Source organism: Salvelinus sp. IW2-2015, linkage group LG12 (assembly GCF_002910315.2).
Source record: "Salvelinus sp. IW2-2015 linkage group LG12, ASM291031v2, whole genome shotgun sequence".
Taxonomy (NCBI): domain Eukaryota; kingdom Metazoa; phylum Chordata; class Actinopteri; order Salmoniformes; family Salmonidae; genus Salvelinus; species Salvelinus sp. IW2-2015.
Window position 1 is genome coordinate 1,736,511 of NC_036852.1, and position 10,711 is coordinate 1,747,221.

Genomic DNA, 10,711 nt, shown 5'->3' on the forward strand with positions numbered 1-10,711 from the left:
CTTTGATTGTGGAAATAAATAAAAGATATCATCCATGACGATTGGGATATTTCAATTGAGCCTTTATTTGACACACTGAACTTCATCTGACAGTTGTTCCATCTTTGATGTCTTGTTTAAATGTGATCTCCCTACTGATGCTCTGATAGGGTGTTAACTGGGACAGTTCAGCTCTAATTAGGACTCAGATAGATAATTCTACATTGGTGCTATAATTATCATTGGGAGATACAGCACTGGGGCTAGTGGAATGAGTGCGTGTCTGTGTGTGCGCGCGTGTGTCACACAGCAATCACACATTCACACGATAGGCTACATTCCCAGATAGTTCTCTAAATATGGGACAATGGTTATTGATTTCTTATTTGCAATTGATCTTTTTTTTATCTGCACGCTATTATAAATAATCCATAGATTAAAAGTATCTGCTTAGACAGATCCAATCTCATAGCCTACAATAGTCTACTGTAGCTTTTACTTGAACACAATCACGAGCTTCTGCTTATTTCCCAATACAATGCTGCCTCGATGTCTGTCGGTATAACAAGATAATAACCTTGCATAATTACCCCCTTTACGCGGGACTTTGAATTTCTGGTCTTTGCTAGACGCATGCGCAATGCGAGGCATATTGGTCAGTCTCCGAAGCAGCTGTTTTAGGGTTTGAAATTCCAACATGGCAGTGGCTGTGGTCAGTGTTGCCTGCGCTAACTTGGAATGGTTTTAAATCGCAGGCAGCCTCGCTTAACCCACCGCACAGTCATTCATCAGCAAATTCTACCGTGGATCGATGTTGCTCTAACCCCAGAGGTCGACCTGTCGCACATACAGGTAAGCCTTTCCAGAACTAGATTCGAGATGTCCGCAATTAAAGTAGCCGATATTAGGCGAGTCTTGCCTTAGCAGGGCACCTAAGCGCTTTATCCGTAAAGACACCACCACCCTCCGAGACGCAATGAATCATACGGGATTTAAGCATTCACAGTTAAAAACAAGTTTTAGTGGTTTTGCAAATCATTTATCAACGAGTTTGTTCGTTTTAGGATTGTAAAGTAGCGCATTTGCGTTTTGGATTAGTGTCACTTAAAACCGCATGGGTATGTTGTGTTCTTATGTAGGCGATCCAAGGGCTATTGCTCGGTTCGAATGACAGTGCATGTGGGGGGGATGCTGGGCCGATATTTGAATTGTTTCAAAGTAGCCAACTTTTATACATGCATACGGTGATTACAACAAGTATCCCTATGCATCTTATCGTTCGCATGAGCGGATGCAATATCACAGTCCTTGTGACACGCCATCTATTGTTAAAGCACGAGAGTAGCCTATGCTAGAGCTGGTGTATTTTTATTAGGCGAGAGCGATATCACCACATGTAATTTCTCGATAACATAATAACAGTAATCAATGGGCAAATGATCTGGTGTGAACCAAGTGGGTGCACCATCATATGATTCCCCCNTTGATGTCTTGTTTAAATGTGATCTCCCTACTGATGCTCTGATAGGGTGTTAACTGGGACAGTTCAGCTCTAATTAGGACTCAGATAGATAATTCGACATTGGTGCTATAATTATCATTGGGAAATACAGAACTAGGACTAGTGGAATGAGTGCGTGTGTCTGTGTGTGCGCGCGTGTGTCACACAGCAATCACACAATAGGCTACATTCCCAGATTGTTCTCTAAATATGGGACAATGGTTATTGATTTCTTATTTGCAATTGTTTAAAAAAATGATCAGTTCGCAATTACAAATAATCCATAGATTAAAAGTATCTGTTTAGACAGATCCAATCTCATAGCCTACAATAGTCTGCTGTAGCTTTTACTTGAACACAATCACGAGCTTCTGCTTATTTCCCAATACAATGTTGCCTCGATGTCTGTTGGTATAACAAGATAAAAACCTTGCATAATTACCCCTTTACGCGGGACTTTGAATTTCTGGTCTTTACAGCTAGACGCATGCGCATTGTGAGGCATATTGGTCAGTCTCCGAAGCAGCTGTTTTAGGGTTTGAAATTCCAACATGGCAGTGGCTGTGGTCATTGTTGCCTGCGCTAACTTGGAATGGTTTTAAATCCCACGCAGCCTCGCTTAACCCACCGCAAGTCATTCATCAGCAAGCTCTACCGTGGATCGATGTTGCTCTAACCCCAGAGGTCGACCTGTCGCACATACAGGTAAGCCTTTCCAGAACTGGATTCGAGATGTCCGCAATTAAAGTAGCCGATATTAGGCGAGTCTTGCCTTAGCAGGGAACCCAAGCGCTTTATCCGTAAAGACACCACCACCCTCCGAGACGCAATGAATCATAAGGGATTTAAGCATTCACTGTTAAAAACAAGTTGTATTGCTTTTGTAATGCATTTATCAACGAGTTTGTTCGTTTTAGGATCGTAAAGTAGCGCATTTGCGTTTTGGATTAGTGTCACTTAAAACCGCATGGGTATGTTGTGTTCTTATGTAGGCGATCCAATTGCTATTGCTCGGTTCGAATGACAGTGCTTGTGTGTGGGGGGGTGCTGGACCGATATTTGAATAGTTTTAAAGTAGCCAACTTTTATACATGCATACGGTGATTACAACAAGTATCCCTAGGCATCATATCTTTCGCATCAGCGGATGCAATGTCACAGTCCTTGTGACACACCATCTATTGTTAAAGCACGAGAGTAGCCTATGCTAGAGCTGGTGTATTTTATTAGGCGAGAGCGGTATCACCACATGTAACTTTCTCGATAACATAATACAGCAATCAATGCGGAAATGATCTGGTGTGAACCAAGTGACTGCACCATCATATGTTTTGCTCCCGCCTCTACAGCGCTATCCAACTGCGTTTTGCCGACAGGGTCCACTTTCCTTGTACTAGTATGCGTGTAGGTTAGATGGGTATTTAGTAGCCCTGACTAGAACGACTCCCGTTCAACTGAAATGTGCGAGTGGAGAGTAGTGCTTCTAATGTAAAACAACCTTTGGAATTCCTCCTCGTCCAAATTACAATTCCAATGCTTTCCCCTCTTCTTCCCCGTTATTCGCAGCAAGAAATGATCAGTAGCAGCAGCGTCTATGGTAGGTTATTTTTTCCCAATCTTTCATTTGATTAACTGTTGTTATTATTTTTTTTAAATTGTGGTTGTTTTGACCGTGCTTGTTTCCAAGCATGCGTTTTGTGTCCGTTTCTTTAAAAGAATGACAGGAAATATGACTGATGTATGTATGATGAGATATGTTGCATGCGTGCACATTGTTTTGTGAGAGTTTAGCAATGAAGGCCTACATGTTGATTTTCCCATGCTATCATCCTCAGGCTTGTGTCCAAATTAAGACAATTTTTTTTTTTATCATACTCTGTCTAGGCCGAATTGTTGCCACTCTCGGAAAACAAATGATTACTATAGTATACATAATGTAATATTTCTCGCATCAGATGGTCGCCGTGAATGCAAACGGACCCTTGGCGTTTGTCTCTGCTGGCTTTGAATGCACATCATTATGATGCCGATATGTTTTCGGGAATTGCTGCACCCAGAACCCCTTTCACGCGCTGAGCTTGGGCAATAGTAGGCTAACAGGAATGTGTCCCGGGTCCACTTGTTATGTAGGCTATATTCAGAATATATTAGTCTGCGTAAATTATGACGAATATACCGGTAAACGTGTTATACTAATCTTCAAACGTTGTTATTACGGATATACTACTAGTAAATGAGTATAATCAAAATATTAGGAGAATAGACTGCAAGGTTAACTTTTGTTAGTCTCGGGTGTGGCAAACAAACTGTAATGTAATCAAAATATATCAGTAATATATCAGTAATTTGTTTTAATATAATGTTTATCTTATACCAGAAGCCTACCCTACAAATCAGAATTGTAGATAGTAATTGATTATTAACCTCATCAGAAATGGCAAACAGCTGTAATTAAGCAGCTATTAATAGCACATTAAGAGGCCATCTTTGTCACCATTAGCCTTTTATCAACATTGAACACTGAAATATATAGCTTAGTTAGGCTATTAGACACATATTTAAAATTGATAAAAGAATATTGAGATATTTTGCATCAAAACCAAAATATCCTGAATGAGCATGACAATAATTCGACTTCATCCTGAATATGTGAACATAGATTTAGGCCTATCCCATTTCTGGACTGGCTTTGTGGCGTTGATCCGTATGCATCTTACAAACTATTATGCGAGGTGTGCAATTCAAAAGGGACAAGAATGAACTTTTAGGAAGTCACAAAAAAAGAGTGTTTGTTCTTTAGGTAATGTAGTGTAGCATTCATCGCAAGGTAGGCCAGATAGAATGTTATGCACCAAGTCTAATTTGTATTTCTCTGTATGTTCAAGTTAAGCTACCTAGAAATAACAAATAGGACTCAGCCTACTTTCTTCAACATCAACATTTTGTTCATTTGTCATGTTAATTTTGCCACTATGTTTTCACTTGTTGTTTTATACGTTTAGTATAGAGATGAATGTTAATATTAGCCTCTCTCTCTCTCTCTCTCTCTCTCGCTCTCTCTTAGAAACGCATCACAGCTCGGGGTGTAGTTAGTCACATATGTTGGTTGACTGTCCTTTTCCACCTCCTTACTTTACTAATTCATTCATTTCATGTAAATCCACTGTATATTTGCTGAATGATAGAATAGATTTGTTTTCATTAGATTAGCCCACATAATGCAGCTTGTTATAGTGTAGGCCAACGCAGCCAAGAACTTCTCTGGAATAAAGATGAAGAGTGTTTCAGATCAAGATCTTCCGTTGCATTGCAAAAATGTCCCCTTGCTGTAATGCTGTTGCTTGATTCGTTCTGAAATGTATTTTGCTTGGTATATACAGCACATCTGTATTCTGTTTTCGATTCTATTACGCACATCGTGGAGCCTGTTTGCAAATCCAAATATCTCAGTTTGGGCCCCTACAGATGATTGGTCTCTTGTTGCATAAGTCAAGGCAAAAGCCTGTGTGAAAATGTAACACTATTTATTCATTTTTTAAATATCAGCCCAACTATCTGTACTGATATTTACTGGATTTAATTTGGTTATTTCCTAAATAAAGAAGTTGACATTCTACGCTGTTTAGTGTGGTGATGGATAGTTGGTATGCACTGAGCAGTCCCCTAACCGTGTGTTTCTACCCGGTGGTTCTCCTGATAAATTGATAGAGTGAGGGAAGTTGTGGAGGCTACAGGCACAGAGAGTGACTTATACCCCGTGTCATTTATACTGGCTGTTGCTGATGTAATGAGAGTCGTGTGTGTGTGTGTGGGACGGGGGTTGGAGTGTGTGTAGGTGTGTTGTGTGTGTGTGGGACGGGGGGTGGAGTGTGTGTAGGTGTGTTGTGTGTGTGTGTGGGACGGGGGGTGGAGTGTGTGTAGGTGTGTTGTGTGTGTGTGTGTGTGCATTCACTTTCACATAGTATTATAATGTTGTACTAAAGATCTAAACACTAAAGTTCACTATCCACTACACATCCCTACTATATTAGAAACTGAAATTGACAGCACAAATGATTCCCCTCATTGTGTACGTAATGCCTCATTTTATGTCTTTGTCAGAAGCGTCGTAATAGTTACTCAAAGAGATAATGAAGGGGATAGTAGAGATATTAGAGAGGGTTAAAGAAAACGGTCTTCGCAAACAGAGACACTAATATACAACAGTCTCCTCTCGATTACTTTGTTTATCTAGCGAGTGATTTTCTCTCTGACTCAGAGTGAATACAGAGAGCGGTTTGGCGTTAAGGCTAGCTGGACTATTCCCTGTGGGACTAAAGACAGGAATTAGCCTGACAGTTTCAAAACGTCTGTAATGTTTACCATTAAAGAAGCCCTCTCTCTTATTAACGTTCCAAAATGACTCCCTTGCATATACTGCACCCTGGGGAATTACTGCTGTGGAAGATGTATGTAGATGGATTCCTTGTAATGTTAAAGAAAGAGACACTTGTCAGACGCTCTCTCTCTCTCGCAAATATCAGTGGACTTCTCTCGTCTGCCGCTCCTAACAAAGGCCGGCTTCAAATGAGATCTAGGCAGGGTTGTCATCTTTTAGCAAATATGTTAAGTGTTGTCTTTTGTGCTCTCCCGTTTAGCGGAGCGAGGAATGACCCCAAGGGCCTGGCTCCTGCAAATCCCCTCCTCTCTCTCTCTCTCGCGTCCTCGCTTCTCTCCGCTCTCTGTCCCCAAAACTAGTCCTGGACTTGTGGGCAGCTGGCTATGTTTGTCTTTGTGCGTGTCTCTCTGTGTGTGCTGACAACTCTCTCAGTGATCTAAGTTAGAGAGGCACACAGCGCTGGAAACGGGAGCAGCTGTCTGTTGCTACACTGTCTGTGAGACGAAGGGCGTTCGTTCTGCTGCTGCAAAGATGAACGGCCGCCAATCCGTAAATCTTGACATCCAGCCTGCCCCTCCTCGCTCTCCTCCTCACCCCTCCTCCTCTTCCTCCTCCTTCATTTCTTTTGGATCAGTCTGTCAGCTCTGGCTTCTGTTTTAGATGTTTGTGTGTGTTTGGTGTCCTCTGACTGACAGTGTATGGGCAAAGGCATTCTTTTGGAAAGTATGATAGTCCAGAGACAAACGCCTAATCCTTCCTCTAGCCATTTGAACAGTGATCTGTTTGTTCTTCCCCTCCCTCAGACTGTCATCATGCTGTTATCATTCTGAGTGCTGACAGCCCTGTGTCTTGTGGGGGTTTAGGAGAGAAAGAGGTCTCCTGATGTACAGTATCTGGTTTAGCGCAGTAAAACTTTTACTGTATCTGGGCTAAGAGCAGATATACATTGCCTTCAGAAAGTATTCACACCCCTTTACTTTTTCTACCCCATAATGTCAAGGAGGAATTATGTTTTCTGACATTTTTACAAATTAATAAAAAATGAAAAGCTGAAATGCCTTGAGTCAATAAGTATTCAACCCCTTTGCTATGGCAAGCCTAAATAAGTCCAGGAGTAGAAATGTGCTTAAGAAGTCACATAATAAAACAAGCAGACATTTGATACACACTTTGGATGGTGTATCAATATTAGAGGTTGACCTATTATGATTTTTCAACGCCGATACCGATTATTGGAGGACCAGAAATATATATTTGTAATAATGACAATTACAACAATACTGAATGAACAATGAACACTTATATTTTAACTTAATATAATACATAAATAAAATCCATTTAGTCTCAAATAAATAATAAAACATGTTCAATTTGGTTTAAATAATGCAAAAACACAGTTTTGGAGAAGAAAGTAAAAGTGCAATATGTGCCATGTAAAAAAGCTAACGTTTTAAGTTCCTTGCTCAGAACATGAGAACATATGAAAGCTGGTGGTTCCTTTTAACATGAGTCTTCAATATTCCCAGTTAATACGTTTTAGGTTGTAGTTATTGTAGGAATTATTGGACTATTTTTCTCTATACAATTTGTATTTCATAGACCTTTGACTATTGGATGTTCTAATAGGCACTATAGTATTGCCAGCCTAATCTCGGGATTGATAGGCTTGAAGTCATAAACAGCGCTGTTCTTCAAGCATTGCGAAAAGCTGCTGGCAAACGGAGGAAAGTGTGGTTTGAATGAATGCTTACGAGCATGCTGCTGCCTACCACTGCTCAGTCAGACTGCTCTATCAAATGTCAAATCATAGATTTAATTATAATATAATGAATGCAGAAATACGAGCCTTAGGTCATTAATATGGTCAAATCCGGAAACTATCATTTCGAAAACAAAACTTTTATCTTTTCAGTGAAATACAGAACCGTTCCGTATTTTATCGAATGGGTGGCAACCCTAAGTCTAAATATTGCTGTTACATTGCACAACCTTCAATTTTATGTCATAATTATGTAAAATTCTGGCAAATTAATTACGGGCTTTGTTAGGAAGAAATGGTCTTCACACAGTTTGCAACGWYCCAGGCTACACAAACTGCTGCATATACCCTGACTCTGCTTACACTGAACGCAAGAGAAGTGACACAATTTCAGGCAAGGCATTGATTATATGCAACGCAGGACAAGCTAGTTAAACTAGTAATATCATCAACCATGTGTAGTTAACTAGTGATTATGTTAAGATTGATTGTTTTTATAAGATAACTTTAATGCTAGCTAGCAACTTACCATGGCTCCTTGCTGCCTGCACTCGTGTAACAGGTGGTCAGCCTGCCACGCAGTCTCCTCGTGGATTGCAATAAAATCGGCTATAATCGGCGTCCAAAAATGCTGATTACGATTGTTATGAAAATTTGAAATCGGCCCTAATTAATCGMCCATTCCGATTAATTGGTTGACTTCTAATCAATATACCCAGTCACTACAAAGATACAGCTGTCCTTCCAAACTCAGTTGTCGGAGAGGAAGGAAACTGCTCAGGAATTTCACCATGAGGCCAATGGTGATTTTAAAATAGTTACAGAGTTGAATGGCTGTTATAGGAGAAAACTAAGGATGGATCAACAACATTGTATTTACTCAACAACCCCAACCTAATTGACAGAGTGAAAAGAAGGAAGCGTGTGCAGAATAGAAATATTCCAAAACATGCATCCTGTTTGCAATAAGGCTCTAAAGTAATGCTGCAAAAAAATGTGGCAAAGAAATTAATTTTTGGTGTTAATACAACACATTACTGAGTACACTCTCCATATTTTCAAGCATAGTGGTGGCTGCATCATGTTATGGGTATGCTTGTAATCGTTAAGGACTGTGGAGTTTTTCAGGATAAAAAATAAATGGAATGGAGCTACGCACAGGCAAAGTTCTAGAGGAAAACCTGGTTGTCTGCTTTCCACCAGACATTGAGAGATGAATTCACCTTTCAGAAGGACYATAACCTAAAACTCAAGGCCAAATCMACACTGGAGTTGCTTACCAAGATAACAGTGGATATTCCTGAGGGCCCAAGTTACAGTTCTGACTTAAATCTACTTGACAATCAATGGCAAGACCTAAAAATGGTTGTCTAGCAATGACCAACAACCAATTTGACAGAGCTTGAATCATTTTGAAAAGAATAATGGGCAAATGCTGCACAATCCAGTTGTGCAAAGCTCTTAGACTTAACTATAAAGATTCACAACTGTAATCTTTGCAGGTGCTTATACAAAGTATTGACTCAGGGGTGTGAATACTTATGTAAATCAGACATTTATTAAATTAAATTTTCAATACATTTGCAAAAAAATGTCTAAACATGTTTTCACTTTGTCATTATGGGGTATTGTGTATAAATGAAAATAAATACATGTAATACATTTTGAATTCAAGCTGTTACACAACAGAATGTGGAATAAGTCAAGAGGTATGAATACTTTCTGAAGGCACAGTACTTTAGGTATCACCATATACCCAGTAATAAGGGGAGGGATGTCTTTTTTGTATGTATGGATGTTTTCATTATGGTGACGATAGTCAGCACTTTGTATTCATTTAGTATTTTGAGTATGCTATTTTGAGTGGGCCCCATTATTGTAAAATCTATTATAATTATATATTTTTAACGTAAAATACATTCAACATGTTCGCATGGTGGTGGATCCATTACAAGTGTGTTTCAGGGAGTTTTTTTCCTGACGTTGTAATTGTGTATGGTGCAGAAAGACAAGTGTGAGAGTCCAGCTGTGTGTTGAGATTTGTGGTCGTAAATTAGTGGACAAGTAAAGGAATCAGTGTGTGGCCTGTAAGGAGAAGCAGTGTCAGACAACAGTCCACTAGTGACCATCTACCGTTTAAAACACTTTACCCATCATGCAACTATACTCGTCTGTGAACACTGAGACAGACAGCACACATCTCGGGAACATCACACTGTTTCTTCATCCAGAGTTCAGCTGAATTCACCTTGGTGTGAATACAGGAATTAAAAGAATATCTTCCCTGTGCATGGCAAGTGCTCAAAGTGTTTGAAGTTCACCTGTTTTTTGATGTAATGCACCATTTTCATAGGTTTAATCAAATCGAAGCTATGGATTTTTTCCCCCTCGCTTTTTTTCACTGCACATTTGGAATTTTAATCAGTAATTTCTCACCCCGCGTGGCTTCTCTCCTGCTCAATCTCTCCATACTACCCATCGCTAAGATTCTCTCTTAGATATTAACACATTCTACCGAGATGATGGGAAAAGTTAAATATGCTAAAGACTTATTAAAGCCAACGTCCCGCTACCGGATATTCGGCTTCGTTAGATCCACAATAGACCACGGCTTATCCTGTACATTGTATTTTCAAATGAGACCTTCTGCAATTCTAATTAAGTTATTGATATGGACATCTGAGTTAAACGGTGCATTGATATGCGAAGCGGCCTCGCGTTCATTTGCCTGATGAGGGAACCAGTTATTAAACGATGACTGCTTTTTTCAGGGCTGCTGGGGGGAGAGAGAAAGACAGCAGCAGAGAGAGAGAGAGAGAGAGAGAGAGAGAGAGAGAGAATTGAGTCATCTCTCATCTGCCTGTGATCTGATCCTATATCTTACTCTGTGCGTCTCGGCTGGTGTACAGCTTGATTAGGCAGACCATCATTGGAGAATCGCGCAATTTCTCTCTCTCTCTTTCTCTTGTCAGCCGCGGTCAAGTAAGTCCCTGCCTGGCATATTTATTCACCCAGCCCCTCTCTCCGCAGAGCTGTGTGTGTGTGTGTGTGTGACAGCTTGGCAGGTTGCCAGGGGGTGGCACAAAGGACCTTG

The 10,711-nt window shown here is 40.2% G+C and overlaps 1 protein-coding gene across 4 annotated transcripts in view; it reads left to right on the plus strand.

The window, feature by feature from the left end:
• The first annotated feature begins 686 nt into the window (after nt 1–686).
• The window catches only part of LOC111970866 (fidgetin-like), a 40,868-nt gene continuing 30,843 nt past the window's right edge, over nt 687–10,711 (plus strand). Inside the window, exons 1-2 of one of the 4 annotated variants that reach the window (XM_023997594.2) lie at nt 687–831; nt 3,047–3,077. In XM_023997594.2, coding sequence (XP_023853362.1) covers nt 718–831; nt 3,047–3,077 — 145 coding nt within the window. In that variant the 5' untranslated portion in view covers nt 687–717. Of the gene's footprint in view, nt 832–2,016; nt 2,186–2,884; nt 3,078–10,711 lie in introns of those variants that run through there. The other 3 variants (XM_023997595.2, XM_023997596.2, XM_070445912.1) reach the window with 3 other exon arrangements.